The sequence below is a fragment of the Larus michahellis genome, chromosome 3 (assembly GCF_964199755.1).
Source record: "Larus michahellis chromosome 3, bLarMic1.1, whole genome shotgun sequence".
NCBI lineage: Eukaryota > Metazoa > Chordata > Aves > Charadriiformes > Laridae > Larus > Larus michahellis.
This window is the reverse complement of record NC_133898.1, coordinates 105,280,934-105,306,526: the sequence shown is the minus strand read 5'-3', so window position 1 is coordinate 105,306,526 and position 25,593 is coordinate 105,280,934. Positions and strand designations below refer to the sequence as shown.

Genomic DNA, 25,593 nt, shown 5'->3' with positions numbered 1-25,593 from the left:
GCAAGGAGATAACTTTGTAAAAATATTTCCAAAGGTTTGTAATAACACAGAAGATTTGCGTTTTGCTAATGTCAGTGCAAATCGCGAGCCAATCTCCTGGAACTGATGGAGCTGCATAGACATAAGGAACAGAACTGGATTATCATTTCTAGCAAGCACTTCACTTGACTTTCCATGAACATGTCTTTTCTCATTTTCCTCACATTATATTTGCTGCCTTACAGCAGTCAGTGACAGACTTAACATTGTCCATATTTTTGTCTCATAAACAAAACTTAACTTAATAAAGAAAGCACAGAGCAACTTCGAAGGCTGAGATTTATGTCCTATTATATGATGTACAGTGATTGCACGTTGCTGACCTTGGCCTTTCTATTAACTTCTACACAGAAGACTGCTTGCAACAGAGCAAAACAAAAATCGCGTGGTCTGATGCAATTTTCCCTCATCCACAGTTCTTTAGCTGTGGTGGGGACAGTGTGGGAGGCAGGTCCAACAAAAGCACCGTTGGCACGAAATTGTATTAAAGACTTGAACATTTGGGCTACAAGCCCATCTATATAAACATACATACACACACACATACACACGGTACTTCTTAATGTCTCTGCCATTCATGGCAACGCATCCAAACCAGCTGTGCTGCCAGCTGTGCTTTCAAAAGAAGCTGTCCTTTAGTCCTATCACTTTTTGCAGCATCGAACAGCCCAGATGAAGTTACAAAGGGAAAGATCCCCTTTATTCCCTAGAAAACAGCGTGCCATCAACTTCTCCAGGTTCCTCTCATTTACTACAAAATGGAGACAGACGGATGACTGGTTTTTAAGTCTGCTTGTTCAGCTTTGGAGATTTAAATTGTCGTGTAACAGGATTTGAATCTACGATCTTTTTTGCGATTTAGCCTCATGTGCTATCTCTACTAGGAACTTCAAAGTTCTTTGCTGCTTTTTTCTGAATCTTTTAAGTTTTGGCAACAGCACCATACATATTTCTTCAGGTCTGCTGTTCAAAAACCTGGAGATCATAGATCAAGTAGTAAAGGCTGTTAGGCTTACCTTTTGATATCTGCTCCAGTTTTCTTTGTGGTTTTATTAATACATCCATTTCTTTTTAAATGGGAATGAGCGCACATCAGTGAGTATTTATTACACCATTTATTACGCTATTTACAACGATTGCCAAGTTCATTTTGACTAAAGAAATGCACCTTAAAAAGTATATATTTGGGTAACAGTTTATACTGAATATCGCCTGACTTATTCTGAATTTGCCCATAGTAAAACAGTGCAAAATGAAGCATATAAAGCTAAGCTAGGTCACTGGGAACAAGACTGAAATGGGGGGTGGAGGATAAGTTTACTGCAGTGATATAGCCTTGCACATCAGAATGAAAAATGTAGATGGAATGCAATCTAAGTGCTACAAAGATTCTAGTCATATGGAGAACATATTGGTTACAGATAAATGAAACCCGAAAGAAAGAGAACTTCCTTTGACACCATGTACTCATTCCTCACATTCTTTTCATTTTAGAAGTTAAAAGTACAGACCTAAAATATTGGACCACGTATATCCTGTTTATTCTGAAATCTCTACTATAATCTTTCTCACTTGCAAAAGAATGCACCCAGCATTTCATAATGATGAATACATAGTTGTACTGTTTCCAGTATCTCTGTATCTTGGGCAAATAAATCAGTTTACAACATGTTTGACTAATAATTAACACATACAGAGTCTTCCTAGAAAACCGTAGTCTGCAGCTTCCTGTTCAGATTTCTTTCCGAATACTAACTGAAGGTATTACATCTACAGTAAATGAACATTTACTGATAAATTGAAGCACAGAGAGCCTCAAAAAAGGCTGAAAGAGGCAGAAGAATGTGGCTCAAAAGTCAGATATTGCTCTTATATTGCATTGCGAGTGAAGTTTGGATGGCAAAGCAGCTTGACTCGAGAAGAAACGTCCCCCGAGGACTTTACTCTGTTGAAGACGGTGGTTCTGCAAAGTGGAACAGGCTAAAAAGGAGTTTGTATCAGGGAAGGTCCTGCAGGGCACGGGGCTGTTGCACAGGAAGAGATGATGCCTGCAGCTTTAACATCGTCTCCAAAGCAGCTATATGTTACTGTGACCAGTTCTGTGCCTCCAATTCTCCTGGCCCTGTAGACTGTTGTGCTGACTACTGGGATGTCTGTGACCACCCCGTTGAGCCCACCAGGTCAGATGAGCCTTGGCCACCTCCAACGTCGGGTAGGTATAGAGAAAATGCTCAGTTGGCTTTAGTGCAGCATCATAAAAATATACTTGGAAGTAAAATTACTGATTAATCTTTAGAGTGTATACATCCTAAAAAATGTGACTAAAGACATAGCAGAGAGAGACACTGAGTATGAAACTGGGGTAAGAATTATGCTCGCTGTTATTTCTTTGTCTCCAGGGACATATTTTTAGCATTGGTTAGATCATATTTCTGTTGGACAAAACATCTGTTTTACCCGAAGCTTCTCAGAGATAATCTCACTGGGTCAAAATTAGTGTAATCTCAACAGTTTCAATAGAGTTTCACAGATTAACATGAGATGAACAGCAAGTCCATCAGTACAAACAAATCACCAAGAAAACTGAGGGTTATCCTGAATGTTACTGCTCTGAGGTATTCTGCAATGGTTTTAATCCAGCATAGCTTTCCTGTGGGACGCTATTTTTCCTGTGACAGCTCAGGTGCAGGAGTAGGTGAAGGGATGTGGTTAGAACAAGGATTTCTGGCATATTTTAGTCTCTTACTAGTTGCTTTGTAGTGGAAGTTCCTCCAAGACTACTCTAAACTCAGGCTCTTTTTTTTGAGAACTGGAGAATGCAAAAAAAAAATGATCTACAAGCAGCTGGTCCTCCCTTGGGTCCTGCATGGGCAATGTCTCTGCTGGTGAGAAAAGTTTATAATTGTGGATTTTAAGACTCTGCAGCTTCTTACTATCGGTAGACCAAATCTGGCTGAAAATGTGGAGACTGTACCAAACTTTCAAAAGCCTAAAATAAACAAAACCACTACCATGACTTTTTAAAATTAACTGTTTCTTTGCAATAGCTCTGCTGCTTGCATTCCAGCCCTCAGCCCACAAGCTCTTCAGGAGGCTGTGCTCTTAAACCAGGCAGGCAGCCAAAATCTGATAAGTGGGAGTGACAGAAATGCTGTAAAACAAATTTGATTTCCCCAAAGTGTTTCTAACCATCTAAAAGAATGTTCTGTGATTTACATAAATAAAGACATTTGTTTCATATTTATTTGGTGCAGTGGTGTATACTGTTTCCAAGAGATCAGGGGGTTTTTGGCCTAAGCTCTACATAAACATTTAGCAGAGTTTCTGCTCCAGAGCTGGCAGCCCGTGGGTCTGGTTGGGCAAACTGTTGCAGGGAAACGAATCACTACGAAACCTTCAGCAGTTTTCCACGGGGTTCTGCCATAGGTCTGCCTCTAGAAGGTAAAAGTGTAACAGAAGGTTTAGATAAGGGAATAGGTGAGGGGGATAGGGGAAATAGATAGGATATAGGAATAGGTAGGGGAAAAGGTGAGGCCTTTCTTAGTCCAATTTTTTGCATGTGTGTTCACTGGGTTGTAACTCCTGGACCGTACATACCTGCCAGAGGTAGCAATTGCATTTACTCTATTCAAGCACCTTTATTTGTCCTGTAGGTGAGCTTAGATCTTTTTTTCATATCTCATCTCAAAAGCAGATCCTGTTTTTCTCATCCTTAAAGTGCGATCCTGATGGAAAGTCTGCAGCTTTTTAAAATACGTTTATCGGGTATTTGTTAAGTAAGTAATTTAAACGGTAAAAGGAAAATAATAAAGCAGCCAAAATACCGCAGGGGAAAAAAAAAAAAACAACAAAAGAAATCTCTAAAGGAACTTTCTAGAACTGGAATGTCTGAGGAACAGGGAAGAGGGAATCTAACTGGAGGGAAAAAATGGAGAAATAAAAAGGACTGAATGCTTGAAGATTAAGCAAACTATGAAGCATTTTTAGAAATGATGTAAGTATATTAGCTGACTTTTAGTAACTGAGACTACACTTCTGCCTTTGGCTGAGAATTATTTAAGCACTAGAAGACCACATACGCCACAGTTCTTTTCACCTGAAAGATTTTGATCTTTTGGTTGCCAGTGGTTTTGCTCTCAGTGCTTCCTGAGTCATATTTCTTTAAATAAACCAATAAACTGAAGTGTTTTACATGGGTTGGAATGATCAGCAGCAATAAAACTGCTCGGTGCTCTATTTCTGGATCCCCACCTATTCACTGCCTTGGTGCACGGCAGCAGTAACCTGCGCTGTGACTTCTCCCATGGGGGTGCTCCGTGCTGAGGGCCAGTCTAGATTTAACTATGTGGAACTGCTTCCACTTTGCCTTTATGAACTCAGCATTCAGTATCTTTCAATGACTTTCCTGTATAGTTTCAGAAGAAACTGTGCACATTCCTGCCTTAGATACTAAACCAAAGTTCCGGATTTTTTTATTGTGATTATTTTTATGTTTGTTATTAGAAGAACTGTTAGAGATTTATTTATTGACTATCTTTATTGTTTATATTATCTTTTTATTTCAATTACTCTGATGGTACAAACAACCCTCTCAGAGTCGACACACTGGTTCTCACCCTGGTGATGGTATATAAGTGACATCCAGATTCTTTACTAATTGCTTCTACACTACATGGTCAGGATCTGGCCTACAAGTGAGTAAACCTGGAGACATTTCACCGACAGGAGTACTTACATCCATACTGGGGGCAAATGAAATAAGAGCTGTAAGGGTACAGGAACGCTGGACTGGGAAGGAAGACCTCGTTTATCAAATAGCCTTCCTTCCAATCATGATTTTCACATCGTATAATCCCATTCATAAAGCCATCAGGCTGCCTCTCCAACTAATTAATTTCCCACTAAACATATTAATATTCCAATCTAATATACTCACAGCCAGACAATCTCGCTGTGTTCTCCTACAAACAGTGTGTTTTGGTGTAGATACCTCTGCTCTCTGCCATTGATGCCTCAGGCAGCACTCCTGGCCCTCTAAATCTTAATTTAGCTAGACTAAAGAAATGGTATAATTTTAATCTTCAGTTCCTTAAGCATACGTTATTAGAAAGCTGCTTCTGCACTTGTCCACATTTTCACTTTTTCTAGGGCTCTGCCAGCAGAGCTCCAGCGAGGCCCTGCCATGTTCCTCAGATGCTGCATCAACGCTTCCTTCCCTCGATATATTTGAAATAGCTTGCTTGGTGCCTCCTTCCAGCTGCTGTCTGATGCTGACTTTGTGGCAGACTGTGACAAACTGTGAAACTTCGGTAATTTGCTTGGGGTATTCTCTGAAAAATGTCTCGGATCTGAGCAGAAGCTGAATTAGAGCAGACACTTTGGGCCTCCGACTGCTTAGGTGGGATATATCTCACCTATGTCTGTGCTCGGTAACGTAGCCTGCTGTACGACTAACAGGGGAAGATAGGCACTTATAATTAATTCATCAGCTCTAGCCTACTTCTGGACTTCGGTATGAAATTAGCTGGGGCTTAGAAGTGCATATTTCTCTCCTGCCAATAAAGGAGGCCTAGGCAGCCACGGCATACCTGTCTATGTCTGGGCAGGCAAACTCCAGCCCTTGCCATGAGAGGGGGATGGCTTTCCTCACACTTGCGGTGGGGAAAAAAGTGTGATACAGTGCAAATGCAAGTCAACACCATATTAATACAAAATATGGTTTAAGCTTCTTGAAAATGGAGGAGAAAGGAGAACTTGGGTGTTCTGGCTCCAGACCCTTTCAGTGGGGGAAGGAACATGATCTCTACCTGTAGGCTGACCAGTGGAGGAACCGTGAGAATAGGCTGGAAAACAAAGATCCATGTGATAAATGTACAACGTTTCTTATAGACCTGATCCAAAGCCCTGCTCAGGCACTCTGGGTCTTCTTTTACTGAAGCTTTGACAATCAAGTCCGCTGGTTGTGTGGAAGATCTTAAAACACACACAAAGTCTTTTCTCAGTGAAGTGTTATCAAAGAAAAAAATTAGAAGGCATGTATTTGTTTGGAAAAATCATCACTCCATTTAAGATTTATACAGGGTTTTGGAGAGTATATGAAACATACATTTGCCTTGAAACATAATTGATCTGTCCGTTTTTCAAAGAGGAATTAAGCTGGCGAGGAAAAAAAAAACACCAAAAGGTTTGGAATAGTTATTATTCTTTTTAAATTATACAACTGGAAAAGCTTATTTATATTTTAACTTATTTCTATTTTAACTTATTTCTATTAGAAATGTATTCTTTTTAAGTTTATTACTGGAGAATAATGTTATTTGAAGAATTGTTTTTATTTACATGTAAGATAATAATTTTTCAATGGGTGTTTTGAATCTGTTGCTGATTTTATTTACTATGAAGGATAATGTACCCGGCAAAAAATTAAAATACATCAAACTGCATTCATTACTTCGAAGAAACTGGAAATAGATGTTGCTGACTTAGGTTTCAACTAAATAAGTTATGCATACCACATACAACCAATTAATTCAGTAGTAGCCAGAGGTTTGAGATAATTCACTTTAAAAATTATTATTTTTTTTTCACACATGTATATGTTATGTTGGCAGGTTGTTATAAAGACGGCCGATATTACGGAGAAGGAACAATAATTAAAGACAACTGCAATTCCTGGTAACGTTTCAGAGAACAGCAAATTGAATTTCATTTAGCATATGTCATGAAACAGGAATTAAGGTAGTGAGCATCCCTAAATTCATATTAAACATGTAATCAAATCACAATGGCTGTAAGAGTAGTACTGTATTAAGGTATTGTAGGACTAGATTACGGCCAATTTAGAAGAATGGCAAGAGGTCAATGGGCTTTCTAATTGAGATATGAAAATGGGCGTATTAAAATCTCCTCCTCACTGGCCTAACTCTATTCCTGTTCTGTCAATCTGCTGCTCTGACCTGAGTCGAAATTGTTGCAGCCTGGTCCTGGGCGTTGACCTGAACACAGACAAGACAAATACCATTAAATCTTAGGGGATTATTTTAGAACATCTTCCTCTGTTTCCTTGGCACAAGTGATGAGACCTCACGTTATTTCATAAGAGAAGAATATATATATGTATATTTATGTAGGAAAGGGCTGAACTGTTTGAGCATCCCTTTCCCTGCCCTGGGACAGGAGCGGGCAGCGCAGGCAGGGGAGCTCTGCTGCCAGTTGGCTGCCTGAGCCTCCTCCCAGCTTTGCCTCTCCAAAAACCAGCCCTACACATCCAGTCCCAGGGCAGCCCGCGGGACTCCAGCAGCATCCAAATGGGGCTGGGGCCCCCACTGCCCTGCCTTTAGCCCAGGGTCCTTGCAGTAAGGTGTCTATGGCCACACAGCTCCTTTTTGGGTTTCCAGAGTGAAACTTCCTCAAAACATCTCATTTACAGGACATTGCCTTTTTCCTCTGGTTTGGTCTCATAAAGATGGAAGCAAAGTTTTTCAAATGCAACCTTTCCCACAAGCTGTAAACCTTCCCACCTTGCTCCAACTAGGATTGATTAGGTAGTGAAGTAGCACAACGTATCATTGTGTTTTCATAAATACCATGTGACATTTATATTGTTCATGCTTTTTTTTCCTCCATCTTCCTTCTGCTGTTAAAGTATATATTTTTCCTTTGACAATTCATTTTCAGTGATATTCTTGCCCTTTCAGCAAATGCTTCCAAAGTCTCTGGAAGTGTTCAAAAGAAGTGTGCCTTGTTCGCCAAGACTTAATTCAGCACATCAATTCTGGAGATTATGGGTGAGAACACTTTCATTTTAAGGTTTTGCTGTAAACCACTGTGTTGCTTATTGTATGTATGTGCAAGTTACAAGTTATGCAGTCCTCCCCACCCCTTTCTTCCCCAGTTACAACACAGCAATTTGACAGTAAATGTACATCCGTGAAACTTTCCTAAATCTCTGTCAGATTTTAGAGTTTCAAATAGAAAGTTATTGAAAGTCTCAGGCTGGTAAGAGTTGACACTGTAAACATCCATCTAAAACATTCTCCAAATTTAGTACAGTCTTTTTTGCTCACAAAATGCCATTTACATCATCTTCCCTTACTCTTCACTTTATTTATTACTTGGGATAGATATTTAAAGTCATTTTTTCTCCTCCCTCAGGACCATTGTCCCACATAACAGGACTCTAGGTAGCGCTGGAAAAGGAGAGAACGGGCCAAATGGGGATGAAGATATCAGATTTTTGTGGGGCATTGGTATTTTTCTTGTTACCAGTTCCTTTCCCTTCAGGTAGTTTGGAGGGATTAGGGACACCCCAGTACCAGACACCTGCCTTGGGATTCTTGGGAGATGCAGGGGTTGCTTCCCTAGGAGCTGGGGTGCTAAATTCAGCGATGAAACCTGCCCAGATTTCAAGCTGTGACTCAATGCTGAAACATTGTGTACTTCATGGGTGTCCTGGTTTGACGTAAAACAGAACTAACAGAGACATTCAAACCAACCGAGTTAGGACAGACAATTAAGTTAGGCACCTGGAGCCCTTCACCTCTCTCTCTTGCCAGCGGTAAGCATTGAGGTTTGCCACAGGGTGCTTAAGCCCATCTGAGATATGACTCAACTTCTGCAGGTGCTTGCACTCTTCACTGACTACAGGCAGACCAAGAGCGACGAGGCTTCTCGTTTAGGCAGTGTGAATCCCACCTCCTTGTTCCACATAGATAAGCAATAAAGAAATGGGTAAAGAGAAGGTTCTCCCCTGTGGCTCAGCTCTTTTCCAGTCATAATAAATTTCAGTGTGTTCCAAACGTGTATGGCTGCAAGGTTGGGTTTTTTTCTGTTGTGCATATAGTTTGCAGGGTTAATGCTACAATCTGAGTCTAGTCTACCTGAGAGTAGGGAGAAAATAATTAAAGAGCCATGGGGAGCCCTTTCTCTCAAGCTGGCTATTGGTGTAAAACTCAGGCAAGAAGGTCTCAGCCGGGCTTATTGCTGGGTTCAAGTGTCTCGCTGCTGGTACACCAGAGCTTGAAGGCTCACTACGTGAAGCTCTTTGTTCTCTGTGGGCATCTGGTCTGAAGCATAATTTGAGTGTAACTTCAATACAACAGTAATTGTTCTGACTGAGCATCTTGTTTTCCGGTACTTCTCTGAAGCTCAACTTCTGCAGGCTGACATGATGCTGACCTCAAATCACCACTTTTCATATACTGCTGTGTTGCTCTATCCTACACTCATTTTCAGTGGAAGAGCCCATATTAAATATTTTCTCATACATACCAAATACAAGATTTTGAAATGTAATTTGAAAGATTTATTTCTGGCTGTTATTGTTAGTGGTGCTTTTACAAAGGAGCAAGGTATTAATGTGAGTGGTATCTCTAACCTAGGTTTTGTTTCTTTTCTGTCTGTGTGGAAGATGGAAGGCTGACAACTACAGTCAGTTCTGGGGAATGACAGTGGAAGAAGGTTTCAAAAAGCGCCTGGGCACCTTCCCTCCATCTCATTCTTTGCTGAATATGAGAGAAAGTCCAGTAAGTGTCATGTAAAATTGTTACATTTTTTAATAACTTTATCACATGGAAAAATAAACATGAACAATTATAAGACTATGATGCAGAAATTTAACACTAAATGCTTCGATGTTGAATGTGAAGCTCCCAGAATATTTCTCCAAGCCGTAGAGTGTGTGGTCCTATTAATGGAAATCAAACAAGGAGGAGCAAAAGTAAATGCTAACCATTGTGAAGCTGTGCACCAGTATTAACTTATTGTAGATCACTGGTGTTTGAAATCTTTGCTTCTTTAGGATGGTTCCATACTATCCTCTCCATTTGCTAATCATTGCGCATATAGCTGTAACCATAAAAAAATAAATCTGGCATAGTTCATTAAGGCTAACAGCTGAGACTAAGCGGCAAGTTCTGAAAGCCCATAGGATAAAGCAACGTAAAGATGCAGTAGGAGGCTGAGGTTTTGGCCAAATGGAAAGAAAAATGATGGGAAACAAAGGAAAATGAGATGATTCTCTACTACCAGCTTTATAAACCTTTTGGCCATGGCCATTTTCATGGCAGCTAAATTAAATTTCCTATCATATATTTACGTTCAAATTAGTTCCACAGCAAAGCAAATATGCTTTAAGTTATTTAGGCAGGTTAAACAATTAAAGAAGAACTGCATATTTATGGAATCCAGAGTAGATTTTCCAATGCTTTGGATCAGTTACTTAGCTTCTTTCTGAGAAGACCCAAAATTATGGAAATCATAGACTGAAAAAAATAACTACCTCACCATAGCAAAATTAGAAAAAATTGCAAGAATCAGTAGACAGATCAAAGGTTTGCAAACGATGTTAAATATAACAGGTTTTTATCTTCGGCTTCTATATAGTTCAGGCAAGTGATGCCATTTGATTATCTATTTGAAGTCAGTCACTGATGGTTGTTGTATGCGTGTATGGCAGAAGGGTTTCTACATCACGGAAGGCCTTGTGAGGATAGCAGTGCAGAGCTACCACTTGACAGGGAATTTGGGAAAGAAGGGGAGGGCCATGTGCCTCTCTCACATTAAATTTTAACAATCTATCTTAACCCTTTTGGCTGATGCAGACTGGTTCTTTGTCCCACACAAAATCAGCTCCCTGTACCTCTGTGGGTTGTGGCCCAGAATGGCCAGCTTGCTCAAAATTACACTATGGAGGCCTGTCAGAGCCAGAAGGTGACAGAAATTAAGCTTTGGAGTTTTGCCTCATGTGGTTTGCTAGACTACTCTTCACAGACAAAGAAGGATCCGTTTCAGTTGAAGATGGCAAGTCAAAATAAGACAACGACATAAAAGAGTTTAATGAAATACTTAGTAGATATCTACCACAAATTACAAGTGAACTGCATTGAGACTCAAGAGAACTGGGGTAGATTTGTTGTTGTTGGCTTTTCCTTGAGGAATACGTGATGCTTATATAGCAGAAGCAAAAAGTGGATATCATGTACCTAGATCAGAGTTTGACATCTACATTACTAGATATGTAGCTAGGCGAGACAAATCCCACCTAGGAAAACAAGAAAGGGAAGGTTACAAGAAATCCTTTATGATAGTTGCTCTTTTACATTGAGTTTGCGGTAGTTCACTCAGTGGTCCTGCATAATGTGCAGCCTATTGAATCATTGTTATTAAACTTCCTGTAACTTCTTTAACTGCTACACTACTTACAGCCTTTGTTCCACTGATACATTTTGCAGGCATATTTTCTCCGCTATCTTTTTATGAAATCTGTGAGTCACAACCCAACTACCTTTGACCCTGCCAGACATCCAAGGAGCTTCAATGAATTCGTCTCCAGAAATCCAGCTTTGCATACTCATACATTTAGCCCTCAGGAAGTCCTACATGTGCTGGAAGCACAAGCTTTGCATAGGATTCTAAGAAATCTTTCTATCTACTTCCAAAAGCTTTGTACAAGATTCTAAGAAAACTTTCTCTCTACTTATAAAAGCTAAAAATATAAAATAATAATCTCTGTATGACTTTCTCAGCTTCTGGAGAATTCTTTGATCTTGCAGAAAATTGCTCTGAATTGTGCATAAGCCTGTCTCCTACCTATGGCATCTCTTCAGAATTATTAGAACTTTCTTGCTCCTAATCCAGTGGTTTCTGTTTTAGCTAGTCTTGATGTAAAAGTTTTTTTCTCTGAAGGTTCCTGTGAAGCTCCAAGTCTTCCTGATTATGTGCCCTTCTATAGTTTTCTAGAAGAACATCATAGAATCATAGAATAAAGTCCTCTAGTCCAACCCCTCCTGCAATGAGCAGGGACATCTTCAACTAGATCATCTCTTTAGTGTCCTAGTTCTCCCTCAGAAAATTTCCTATCTATCTATCTGCCACATTTTAACACTTCACAAAAACATGAAAAAAAAAAAAAAGAAAAAGGTTTTCTTCAGTCATAGCCAGCTCCATAACTACCATCAGTGCACGATGCAACAACTTCATAGCATGGATTTGCCTTACCAGGAGCACATCAACAGATTCTTCCAATTGGCAAACCAACAGTATCCATGTAGTTAACTTCCAGGCACTATTTAAGATAAGTGTTTTACCAGTTTTTCAGACACACTTTGCCTTCCATGAATAATTTTCCGTCACTGATATTTTGTGAAGCATACTAACACACTTATGAAGTCATAAGTGATAAAAAACAAGTGAGTTTTCATGACAGTGTTTCTGTTAAGGTTCACCTGTAACTAGGTGACAGCTCAGAACAGAGTAAAAAGATATGAATCATGAAATTTAGAAATAATGACTTTTTAATGTTTTTCAGAGACATTCTCCAAACCTTAATGGCTTGACCTTTAAGTGACTTTGTTGAGTACTAATTCCCCTGCAGGCCAAGGTACTAGTTACTTACTGTGGATAAATTGGCACTAATTAAATATTCATGCATTCTTTGGGATTATTACTGCTTTTCCCAAATTGCAAGTGAGAAAACTGCAAGTCATTTGCCCGAAGTCATATATTTAGTTGATAAAAATGCTACAATTAGGGTTCAGGACATTTTGGCTCTATCATGTGCTGACCTGATTAAAACCTGGTACCTTTGCTAATGGCGAAAGAAAACCATAACTACCCATTCACTAAATGCACTTTTTTTTTTTTTCACTTTAAATAAAAAACATTTCTTCAGCATGCCACTGGTCTACTACTTAGGGAATAAATGACAGTTTCTGGTACCTAAGTGCCTGCTGTTCTGATTATTTTCTACTGCCTTTTGGGTATGCTTGAGAAAGGCATTTTTGTGTAGAAGGGGCTTCTTACTCAATTGCATGGAAGATTAAAGAATGTAAAGCCTCTCTGTGTAACTACTTTACATCTACGGCAGAGTTGTAGTTCTCAGCAGTGTTGAAAAGTTTGACTGTGGAGTAGAGAGTCTTTGACTGATATATCCAACTACAAATATAGCTTCATAACATAACTTCAGATTAAACGGTGTGAGAGCGCTACATTTCATCTTAGGGAAAACACAAACTTCTTGAAGTTGCTCATAGAGCTTTTAAAAGCTCTGCTATTAATAAAAGACTATACCTGCTCAATAAGGTGATGCTTTGGTCTGGAAGGGTAGTTAAACATGATGACACATTAGAATACCTAAAAGACACTAAATTTGAACTGAGGATCTTCTGCTGCAGAGTATGGCTAGACCTGAAGGTGGACCGACAGCTAAATACACCACTAAAACTGTTGTGACTCCTGACAAAGCTGAAGCTCCCAATAGCGTCACGTGTATTACCTGAGAAGGCATCGTGAATGTGTTTACTTCCTGCAGGAGATAGATAGCGTAATCATTTTTGAAGTTCTATGTAGCATAAAAATAACTGCCACACCTTTAAAACACATTGTGATACATGTTTGGTGGTATTCTGTCAGCACATGTTCTGGCAAGAGGTACATTGCAATGGTGGGGTCTGCACCTGCCGGCAACAAGGTGCTCGCCTAAGTGCCATTTTACAAGAAAATGGAACAAGTGGTTCAGTAAAAAGGCACCATTTTGGGTTAAGTATCAAAGAACTCGTAAAGACAGGCTGAAGGTATACAAAGTACACCAGCTGTTCCTCTGATATATGGCTTTTCATGGTAAAAAAGCTCAGCAGCTGTAGATCTCCCTCCTGCAAACTGAAGGTCATGCACGCCCATTTTGTCTTCACAAAGCAAGTGATGTCCAGAACATTTTTCCTACCTTAAAAAAAAAATAATATTGCTTTTCCTCAGAAAAACTATTTCCACATTTACAATTTCAGTAATCTTCAGCCTTTTTCCTCTGATGGGCCATCAAACTTTTCTGAAGAAGTCATAGACGAAGTACTAGTGTTCTTTTATATCCACTTACCTTCCTGCTTTGGCCAGACTGCTAGCTTCGCTGCAGAGAGTACATACGAAGGTTTAAAAATAGCTTGCCAGTCATTTTGCTGATTGCATTGTGCTGTCTGATGCTGGTCCATGGAGCATACGTTGAGAAACAATTGTCTAGACTTATTATTTGTCATAGAACAGCAATGCTTCTCAATACCGGGATAGCAATTTCTCAGGCAAAAAGCTAATGTTTCTGGCTACAGGTCAGTCCTGCATTTCTAAATGGCAAGGCTGAGGGTTAATGAGGGATTTGCACTGGGATTTACAATATGAGGCTATTAACTATATTGGCAGTAGTTTAGCAATACATAAAGTAACACATTGTCTCAGGCCAAAGATCTATTTGGAATTTTGCTTTTCTCAGATGCCTCATTTGTAGCATTGTAAGCGGCCATTGCCTACATAAGTGACCTAAACAACCTTTGACAAATTTTGCTTGTTAACTGGTTGATAGTGAGCAGTCATATCATGTAAAAGAAATGCTATTTGTCTGGGATTTCACCTGTATGATTCATCTTCAAAGTAAATATTGTGCTTGTGCTTGCTCATTAATAATGAACATAACGATAATTTAGCAAGAGATTCTTTAAATTAGCTGTTACTTTCTGTGTGTCATTTGTGGTTGCAAGTCCCATGTATCTAACAAGCTTTTGAAAAAGCAGGCTTTTGAAAGGGATTAATCAAAATATTGAGATAAATATTTTAGCAAGATTTTAAAGATTACTGGCTTGTTATGGGTGGAGGCAAAACTTTCAAAAGCACTTAAGCAACTTAACAGCTTGCAGTGTACTTTAATGGTATTTAGGACTCACAATCTCCATCTAACATAGTGAGCCTAGAAGCACTTGAGAGTTGCTGGGTCTGGGCATATGCCCAGACTGTGTCGGTCTCTGTGTTGGGGCTGTATCCCAATGTAATGTCAGACACAGACATGAGGTACAAGCTTCTTTTTTCCTTACCCACTTCTTCTCAACTGTGGGTTTTCCTGGGAAATCCAGGTGTACAAGCCGAATGGAGGCACCGCTGTTTCACAATGTACTCAACAAAGCGAGCTGAATACAGACAAAGTGGTAAAGTTTGGTTACCCAAAGAGTCCTGAAATAGTTTGAAAGAACTGGACTCAAATTTTAAATCATCTTAGGAAAATGTATGTAGTCTTGTACATAATTAGAAAACTAAGTAAATCAAAGTAAAATAAAGGAATCTGAATGGTATAGAAGCCATTGTGCTTCAGGGTATAAGCCTGCTTTTGAGAAAGAAGAATCAGGGAATGTTTTGCTTAGGATCAGATTGTCATATTTTGTGTATTGTATTTTCACCTGGAACAGATGTTATCAACAATTGTTTGAGACAAACTGATAGACTAGATGGCCTAATATTGCAATTCTGTGTTGCCATTCCTATTCCCCTGCACAGTATAAGCAATCATTCTGTAAAGTTCAACAGTAAAAAAAAGGGTCAATAGTTGTGATGTGTTGAACACAGAGCAGATTATTAGCTGTTGTACCAGATGGTTCTTGCATATGCAGATATATGTGCAAAGCTTGGAGGACGCAAATTAAGGCTGAGAGATAAAGATGCCAAAAACGGCTTTCCAAATGGCTTTAGTGAGCAGACCATGAATTCCCATCAACTCAACATCAGATTGCTGATGAGAATAAGTGCTGGCGGTTGAAAAACCTCTGTGTGAAAGACAAATCAATGATAGACTGTACTGATGCCTCTCCCATGGTAACTAAAATTTCCTACCTACAGCCACGTGTAAAGGAGAATGAGGTAACAGGTACCTGACTTCACTGCTATTTGTAGCAGAAGGCTTTTCTTTCCAAAAATGACAGCTGGGTCATAATTGACATGTTTCACAGGGAATTGTTGTTTGAGATAAAAATCAGGGAGAAACTGGACAGGTTATTCAGTTTGGCAGCTGTGGAGCTCAGCTTTCCAGCTCAGTTAGTGGAGTGCCAGAACTCCCCTGCTCTCAGAGAGTCCAGAGCACCCAGACACAGGATTACCACCCCAGGGGGGCTTGGGAAACCACAGGTGCCAATGCTTTAGTTTTCCTCAATTTAAAAATTAAGAATTTTAAAAAGAAAATTAGGGTAAAATTTAAGACAAATTTAGGAAATGAAGCATCTACAGATCTCCTACATTTTGTTTTAGGGAAACTCACTTCCAGAAGAAAAATTTCCTGCATTTTTTGCAGCCACTTATGCTTGGCCTGAGTGGATTCATGATCCTCTGGATCAACGAAACTGTGGAGCATCCTGGGCTTTTTCAACCGCAAGTAATATCAATTTTTTTCTCCTTTTAAAAATATCATTGATGTTAAATGTGCGATGAAAATTTGTAGTGATTAGTAATGAAGTAATTTCTGCTTGCCTTCACCTTTTGTCAGCAAATAGGAACATTTAAAATTGCTACAGCTTTCCCTCTAAGTTGTACCAAAGTCTTAAAAAGTCAATTTAAGCTGTAGAGATTTGTTTGCTTTGTGTAAGTTTGTGTAACATGGGGGAGGTTTGGTGACAGAAAGTATAAAATGAATTGACTAATGTATTTTATCATAACTGGTAGAGTAACTTTTAAAAAATCTTCATCCCTTGCTTGCACAGCTACATACTTGACTTGAAATCTTAAAATGGGTAGGCTTTATTTTTTTTACGTGTATTTATATATTTGTGCATTTGCCATTGTCCAAGCCCTGCTATTCAAGTAAATTATGTACAATCTTTTCAAAATTTTATGAGAAGAAAACCCTGAAACTGCTCAGATATTTGTGGAATGAACTATTTTCAAATTCTGTAAGCAAAGAAATGTCAGTAATGCAATTCAACATCATGTGCTACGACCTCTGGTTTTATGAAAAATGGGCCTAAGTGTTGTGTCACTTTCTCCAAAGAATCTACAGCAATCAGTTATGTTCATTGTTCTTACTGCAATAAATCTCAGTACATATTGGGATATATAAAAGTAGAGAAGAAAATTATGCAATAAATCTTTATGACTTGATCCGGCCAGGGGGTCCTCATGGGTGCAGGTTTCTGCAACTGATTCTTTAAATCACAGCAGTAAGAGAAGAAAAGGAGCATTTAGGTCAGTTAATCCCAGCTCCCTGCCAAAGCCAGACCAAACACACGCTGTTACCAGTTATGTCTTGTCCAGTGTAGTTTTAAAAGAGAAAACCAAGAGAGCTTCTAACAGCCCTCCTGACCGATTACTGCAGAGATGAATAGAGCTCACCGAGGGAAAGACTTTTAAGATATTCAGTCTAAATTTTCCTTTTCATAAATAAATGTTTTGATTTTAATTCACATAATTATTTTCAATGCTAAATATTATGAGATGTCTTCCCATGTTGTTTAAGTGCATTTAACATTTTCAATCTGAATTTTCAATCCTTTGTTGTACGATTAATTGTTGCTCAATGAATAGACAAGCACTGCTGTGTCATTTTTTCGTATCATGAGTAATTCCTGTAAGTACTCCAAAACTCTTCAGTAAAAACCTTTTATGCCTATGAAAATAAATTCATTATCATGTGACACCTCACAAAATCACAAAACACAGTTGTTTTCAGCTGCCCTTGGCAAATTCACTCTTCTGAAGTCTTATCCAGAGTTCACTGAAGTTAGTGTTGATTTTGATGGGGGGCTAACAATACGGCTAACAATAATAAAAATTTAATTTAAGCACAATTAATGACTGGGATTGGGGCTTAATAATCATTTCATTGTCACTTGTTAAAGAAAAGAGAAGTGGCTTAATTTCACCTACAATTTAGTTAACATAGTCTGCCTTTAGATCAATCCATAAAGATATTAGTACTTAGAATTATGACTATCTGATTGAGTTATCTAAGGTGTCTGTCTCAGAAGAGGAATTTTATGTGATAAGGGAAGCAGGTCCAATGAATCCCACATTTACATATTAATATCAGCTTTTCCAAATATTCTTTCCAGTAAACCCAATACATACTTTCAGTCTTGAATTTTATTCTTCAGAGGACTGTTCATTTTTGCTTTTCTTTTTTTTTCAAATAAGGGGAAAAAAGGTAGAAAAGAAAGAAAAGAGATTTGGAGATTCAGCTGCAGAGAGGTGGGGGAGTATTTGCATCTTCTGCTGAAGTCAACCAGAGATGAATATGCATTTACAAACATGGTAGAGATTATCAGACTAAATTACATAATGTTTAAATGTGTGTGACTTTATAATAACCAGTAAATCTATGGGTTTATAATACCACAGAAAAGTTGCTCGTGACGCTTTGCAGTTTCACAATCCTCTCTCCCAAAAGTTGGTACAGATTATATCTGTATTGTTTCAATCCCTCTTTCACAATAACCAGTGTGAAGTTGTGAGTAATTATTTGTTTTTGATAACAGGAAATTTATTTCAAAACAGGTGTTGCAGCAGATAGAATAGCAATTCATTCTAAGGGTCAGATCACAGACAACCTTTCCGCTCAGAATTTGATCTCTTGTGATACCAAGAATCAACATGGATGTAATGGTGGAAGTATTGATGGTGCTTGGAGATATCTGAAAACACATGGGTAAATATTTTATCTGTCTCTTTAGATTGTTTTAACTTGAACCAGTTGCTTAAGTTACAAGGTTGCTTGTGTTACAATGATGATTTCTGACTTTTCAAAAAGAGGCATTTAGCTCTGTCCTAGGTCAAATTAACTGTATGACTTCATCAAGACTATCACTCTCTCATTTACACCTTCTTTAAATCACCTTCATGACGCCCAGGAACTACAAAACACTCCCAAAGAAACAAGCAAAGACAAAGACTATTTTGAACGAGGGGTCTCAGTGAGAAAATTCTGCAACCACCCAGCTCCCATTTAAGCCTCATTAATTCTAGGTGTTGTCATCAGCTGTAATACAACTGGGGAAGATGGTAGCCTCTCTAACAGCAAGACAAACAAGAAAGGATTTTTTATATCAAAGGCAATACCATAAAAGGACTCAGAGCTTCTGTGGTTCTTGGGACACAGGCTCTTGATCTTAAACAACCTTGAGTAAGCAGCCAGTTGCATGAGACAACATTTTGAATATTCAAAAGGATCAAACATTGTCTTTCTATAAAGCAAATTGTAATCACCCCATCCCAAGCTCATGCCAGAATGTAACACTGTGGGAAGGACTATACCAAGGCCCTTATTCCTTCAGGTCAAACTAAGCAAAGCCAACAGCTCTCAAACTCCACAAGAACAGCTAGAAACTTTTTAAAATGACACATAATAATTTATAGAATCACAGAATGGTTTAGGTTGGAACGAACTTTTGGATGTCACCTAGTCCAGCATTCTGCTCAAAGCATGACTAACTCTGAAATTAGATCAGGCTGCTCAGGCCTTGTCTCTGATCATATTTTGAGTATCTCCAAGGATGGAGGTTCTACAACCTTTCTTGCAGCAGGTCACTTTGTTTGACTACTCTTGTGGTCAAACATTTTTTTCTTATATCTAATCTTTGTACAACTTGTGACCTTTCAGCTTTCCACTGTGCATCTCCAAGAAGAATCTTGCTCTGTCTCCTCTAAGACCTCTCCTTATGTAGTCGAAGACAGTAATTAGATCCCCTTTCATCTTTCTCTTGTCTGGGCTGACAACTTCAGCTGCCTCAGCAGCACCTTGCATATCATATGCTTTGGTCCCCTAAATGCCTTCCACTGGACTTGCTCAGTTTGTCAGTGTCTTTACTGGGGATAGCAGAACTGAACACAGTACTCCAGATGTAACCTCACAAGTGACAGTTTGAGGGGAATAATCACTTTTCACAATGTCTTGGCTGTGTTCTTGCTAACACAGCCAAGTATTGATTGTCCGTGTTTGCGGAGAGGGCCCATTGCTGACCCACATTCAACTTTCTGCTCATCGGGATCCCAGGTCCTTCTCTGTGAAAGTGTTTTCTTTACAGCCTGTGCCCTGCCAGTACTGCTGCATGGGCAGTTCTGGCTCAGAGGCCGGATTTGCCTTATGCCTTTGTTGAACTTCATGAGGTTTCTGTCAGCTCATTTCTTCAGCCTGTCAACATTGCTCTGAATGGAAGCCCTGCATACTAAGCACTCCCCACCAATTTGGCAACCTCCACAAATTTACGGAGGGTGCCTTGTGTTGCACTCTCCAGATTGTTAATAGAGATGCAAAACTGTGTTGCCACTGTGTTGACTCCTGAGGAATGCCACTAGTAAACTGACACCAGTCACTTTGATCTGTCACCCTTTCAGCATGACAGTCCAGTTCAGTTGCTGACCTTGTAAGCAATGTACCTAGTCCAATAAACTAGAAGAACACCACAGGAGACCATTTTGAAAACTTTGCTAAAGTCAAGGTAAATGATATCCCATGCTTTTCTTATTCTCCATGGAGCCGGTCATTTCATCATGGTCAGATCATATCATCATCTTATCATCACATCAGTGACAAATTGCCATGGTAAATCTGTGCTGCTTGTTCCCAGTCAACTCCTTGAACTTCATATGCCTGGAAATTGCTTCCAGGAGAATTTTCGATAACCAGATTTTATATACTGTATAATTACATTCTGCTGTTACTCACATTATCAGAAATTTTTTTGTACTTTCTGTTCCATACCAAAACCTATTTCCTCTCTCACTTTCATACACTCTCATCCCTTACTCTGTCTTTGATATACCTGATACTGACAGCCAGAGAGATCTCAGGTGTGCCATCTGTCAATTTTTAATCTTAGTTAAAAGCCAACCAACCAACCAAACCATGACAAGAGCAAAAGAATGTCAGACGTGATGTATCAGACATCATAGCTGACATGGTAGCCTGGGGATCCAGGTCAAGACCAGAGCACTGTCACTCACATGGACACAGTGTACAAAGTGATCATTCTGCTTTCTTCAAGCATACCAAACTGTTTCTGATCTGACACAGGTTTTGTACGGTCATGGGGATAGATCGTATGTTCCTCTGTCTTTCTCTCTCAGGGTTTAAACACCAAACTAGTTTTGATCTAGGTTTTGAGAGGGAGACCCTTTAGGTGAGTGATTACAGTGGGCAGTAATGGATTCCACCCAGCAAAGGCCCCATAGCACCTCATGGGGATAAAGGCAAAGGCTTCATTCAAGAAGAGATGAAAGTTATAGCTTAACATTTTAAGCCACACTTCTCTGTAACTAGAAAAACAGGCTCCTTTTAATCAGTAACTCATGCTCTTAAGAGAGTAAATACAATTCGTTCTCACTGGACTGTTTGCTTGCCTACCATGTTAAGGACAGGAGCACAAGAATTGCTGGTGTAGATAAGATAAGAAATCCATTTTAATGAGTATTATCTCCACAACAGTTGGAGCAAGCTATTTTTAGAGGAAAAGCCCTGGAGAATGAAGCAATAGGACAGCCTCCTAGTCATCTGTTCGCTCTGACTGTTATCCCTATCTGGGCATAACCACTGTGAGCCCATAATGATATGATTCTTCCTATACCAGAAAGCTGTATTTCTTTTTACCTGAAGCAGTGTGGTGAGTGATGCAGGCTGTTCTTCAGAGGCAGTTTAAGTATACAAGAGTTAGCTTATTTCTATAAGGAAAGCAAGGCAGGATGAAGCTGTATGAGGCACTTTGTTACCAACCTAGCTGTGCCCACGCAGGAGCTCGGGCTGGCATAAACGCAGTAGTGAGAAGATTGTTCCTGGACTGACCACAGAGTACCGGTGTGCAAGTGGTGTGCAGAGCAGGCTTTCTGACCAATGTAAGCCTGGAAAGATACAGACAGGACACCTCAGCTCACCAGAGTACACCTGTGAAGTGTCTTTTTGCCTCCAAAGTCCCAAGTACTTGTGTTATTGCTTGGTCACCTAGCCACCTGAGATGCCTCATGGTATTCACCAGCCTCTTGCAGCTGACTGAGTAAAGAATCTGTAGGGCAGTTGTGAGAACCATCACAAATTTTTGGAGACTTTTGAGATCTCCAATAAATCTCTGCAGTCCAAGACTATTTTCTCAGTCATTCACCCAGCTTTCTTGTCCCCATGGAGTCAGGTCCAACATGTACAACATCACTGCGCTCTAACAGACCTTGTCTGCTACCCATACTTATCCCCAGTCATTGATTTGGCATCAAAGTACCACACATGAAAATGTCTCTACTTATCTGTTTTTATAAACAACATTTTTAAGTCCTTATTTTCTTTCCTCAAGTTCAAATGATATTTCAAATCCTCTTCCAACAGTTCCAGACACAAATAAACACCTTAAAGAAAATATCTGTGAGGACAGATTCCGGAAGAACACAAGAACTGCTGTGCTGGGTCTGAGCAAGGTTCTATCTAGCCCAATATTTTGTTGCCAACAGTGGCCAAGAGCAAATTGTATAAAAAAATAATAAAAAAAGAATTAACCTTTTTGATTCACCAGGCTGATAGTTGAATCATTTTTGTATCTGAAACACCATAATCCATAACCCTTTACCTTTGAGAATGAAAAAAATGGAAATGTATGACATAAAAGTCTGAAGTGTCTTTTGAATGAGACCTGTTAAATAGTGCTTGCTTCCTCACACTTTCGGGTGACTTTTATTTTATGAGCCAGTATATTGCAATCATTTTTTTCATTATCTCCATACCCTGCAAAACGGAGAAAGCACATTGATTTTCTGTGTGGGCTTGTAAATTTTCACAGCAAGTGTTCAATGCTGTTTTAAAGCTTCTGGTTTTCTGATTTCTGAAGTGTTCTTATCTCAGATTTTTGACAGATTTTCAGAAAAGTCGAATGCTGGCCTGAACTATCCCCAGTGAAGTCAATGGAAGACTTCCAGAAAGCTCAATGAGGTTAGGCCAGTGCTGAGACCTGACTTTTCAGAATCACTGAGCATCCAATTAACAGTGAAATCTGCTATAAGTGGAGCTGAATCACTGTTTAATTCCCCCTCTTTCTCTCTGTCTTCCTCCATTAACTACAGAATAAATCTGTATTCTATTTCCAATTATTATTAATTTTAGGCATTTCACTTACAAGCCATAATTTGGGAGGAATCAATGTGGTTTGAAAACATCTATTTTAGCTGCTAAGGGAAATTAAAAGCTTATAGTCTTTAAGAATGCGGAAGAAACAATTAATTTTCAGGTAGTAAAAAGTTTACATGCTTGAATGCCAATACTACTTCTAATCAGGCCTTGGTCTGATTTGGACCTTGGGCTCTCAGCAGTTGCAGGGTACGATAAAGATATTATTCTTATTAGTTTTGGCCACCTTGCTAATAGCATAATCTAATGTTTTAGATTATGTTCTCATCTCAAAATTAAAACATATAAATATAATAAAACCACAAAAATTTTCAATAAATTGAACATATAAACATGACTTCAGATGAATTCTGCCAAGAATGTATGAACACAACACAGAATTTTGCTGCTCCTCCCTGGACGCTGCTTTTTCCTAGTAGTATTTTTGTATATGTGTATGTGTACATGCACATAAACTCATTCACATTTATTTCTGTTTTTCTTCTATGGCTCTTCTGGCAAGGTCTTCTTGAAATGTTTTTCATGTTTACTGTTGTGTGGATACTTCAGCACGTGAAAACTCATGTTTCAGCAAAGAGCTGTTAAATTATGTTAATCATGACTGCAGAAACTATGGTTAGTGAAAAAATTCAAAAATGACTGTTAGTTCAGAGTGAGTCATGATGTCTGGATTACCACACAGCTCCGGACTGCCAGTGCATCATTTGGTGCTTCACTTCTAACCCCACAGAAGTAGACCCATCCATGCAGAAGCTGTGATAACTCCAGCAGGACAATCCAGCTGAAAGGAGTGGGGGGGAAAAATCCCTGCCCCGGGAATGAATTTCTCCTCTGTTGGCTCCCTCTGGGGTGTTTCTAGGTACAACCGAGGAATAGGTGTCTTACCATTCCTTGCACTGGGTTGCGATCACCTACTCCTGCCCTGCTTATGCTGGTTCGTGCTCCGAGGACTACATTTGCTCACCTAACCTGCCTTGTAGGGCTGATTGCGCTCAGCAGCAATCCTTTATTTTTTTTGGAAACCTGTGATCAGTGTTGACTAGAATGATCATGTACATAGAGATAGATACATTTTATAAATGTTATATATATGTATACATATATATACACCAAAAGTTTCCTTCTACCTGGCAATAGAAAGAAAGCACAATAAATTTTAAAAATAATTATAACAACCTGTGTATATTTGGCCTAAATACTTACTATTCCCCATTGGATATCTGGGAATCCAGAATACCTTCAGAGACTCAGAAGGGATTAAAAGGGGTTGCCAGAGAGTAGATTGAAGACCTAAGCAATTAAGTAGATTGAAGAACTAAGGCCTAACAGCTTTAGACAGGCAATCCTTAGATGGACAATCTCCTTCTCTGGAGACACTCAAAACCCACCTGGACGCGTTCCTGTTCAACCTGCTCTGGGTGACCCTGCTCTGGCAGGGGGGTTGGACTAGATGATCTCTGAAGGTCCCTTCCAACCCCAACCATTCTGTGATTCTGTGATTTTATGAATCCCTTTTCACATAGCATAATTATTACTTTTCCAGCTCCTGGGTGTGTTGGTCCAGTTGGGGGAAAAAGACTTTGGTTAGCAAAAAGACATACTCCTCAGGGTCAATTTTTCTACCACCAAATGCTAATGGGAAAATGCTGTGTCTTATTCAAAGCAGCTGAAGCAAAAATTTTCTTGCAAAAATCCTGACAACTAATTATACGCAGGCAAACATAATTATCCTCCATACTGCATGGAAATACAGTTTTCAGTTCTCCAGGGTCAGAAAGTTCAGTATAATTGGCCCCCTTTTATAGGGCTGCCTATTTTAAAATACTCTGCTTCAGTGAACTATTTAATTATGCTCTTTAAAAGAGACTTTCTCATAGGCCTCCATGGCATTATCACAGTATACTGTATTGTTTTGGAAACATTTAGCAATGTAGTGTAGAAAACTAGGAGGTCACAATATCTCATAAAAAGGATAAAATAGTAAGTGGAAGATTCAGTGTGCCTTTATTTGAGTATTTCAGGTTATTAGTAAGCACATTTTAAATGTATGCTTGGTTTCTTTCACTTTATTGAAGTAAAAAGGATGTTCCGTTAGTCAAGCAGTCAAAATGGCTGAAGAATAAGGTACTTGAAAGAAACAAATTTAGTGTATGAAGCAGGAGTTCATTTGATGTATTGCCAAGGTAAAGAATTAAAACCCCTCCTTACCTTACCTTGAAACCACCTCTTATTTTCACTGCCCCTCTCCATTCTTGGATGCAATGAAGGCTCTTAACCTGTGCTTCAAACCTCATTTGATCTAGCACTTTGGAGATTTTCAAAACTAAAATTAGCATGGGTTTAAGTCTTAGATGAGCTATCACAGCTCCTCCACAATCACTCCTCTGACAACATCAGTGTTAACTGCCTTCAGGTCTTTGAAGCCTGCAACCCAAAACACGTCAGACAGATGAAATTTTCCCCGTTATTCCAAGTTTATCTTTGTTTCATTTAAAAAAAATAAATGCAACTCACATATTTGCTATTGCATGTTTCTCCCAGTATTCTTTTCATAAATGGATTTTTGTGGTTTTGAAATCTTTGTTAGCATAGAAACTACCCAGTTATTACTGGACTTGATATTTTTAAATTAACATCTCTGTAGAATATAGAATTTAATT

General features: G+C 39.1%; 1 protein-coding gene across 2 annotated transcripts in view; it reads left to right on the top strand.

The window, feature by feature from the left end:
• Window positions 1–1,688: 1,688 nt before the first annotated feature.
• Window positions 1,689–25,593, top strand: part of TINAG (tubulointerstitial nephritis antigen) — a 47,928-nt gene continuing 24,023 nt past the window's right edge. For both annotated transcript variants that reach the window (XM_074578351.1, XM_074578352.1), the window contains exons 1-6: window positions 1,689–2,251; window positions 6,651–6,714; window positions 7,737–7,826; window positions 9,449–9,563; window positions 16,093–16,216; window positions 18,331–18,481. In XM_074578351.1, the coding sequence (XP_074434452.1) occupies window positions 1,882–2,251; window positions 6,651–6,714; window positions 7,737–7,826; window positions 9,449–9,563; window positions 16,093–16,216; window positions 18,331–18,481 (914 nt within the window). In that variant the 5' untranslated portion in view covers window positions 1,689–1,881. The remainder of the gene's footprint in view (window positions 2,252–6,650; window positions 6,715–7,736; window positions 7,827–9,448; window positions 9,564–16,092; window positions 16,217–18,330; window positions 18,482–25,593) is intronic.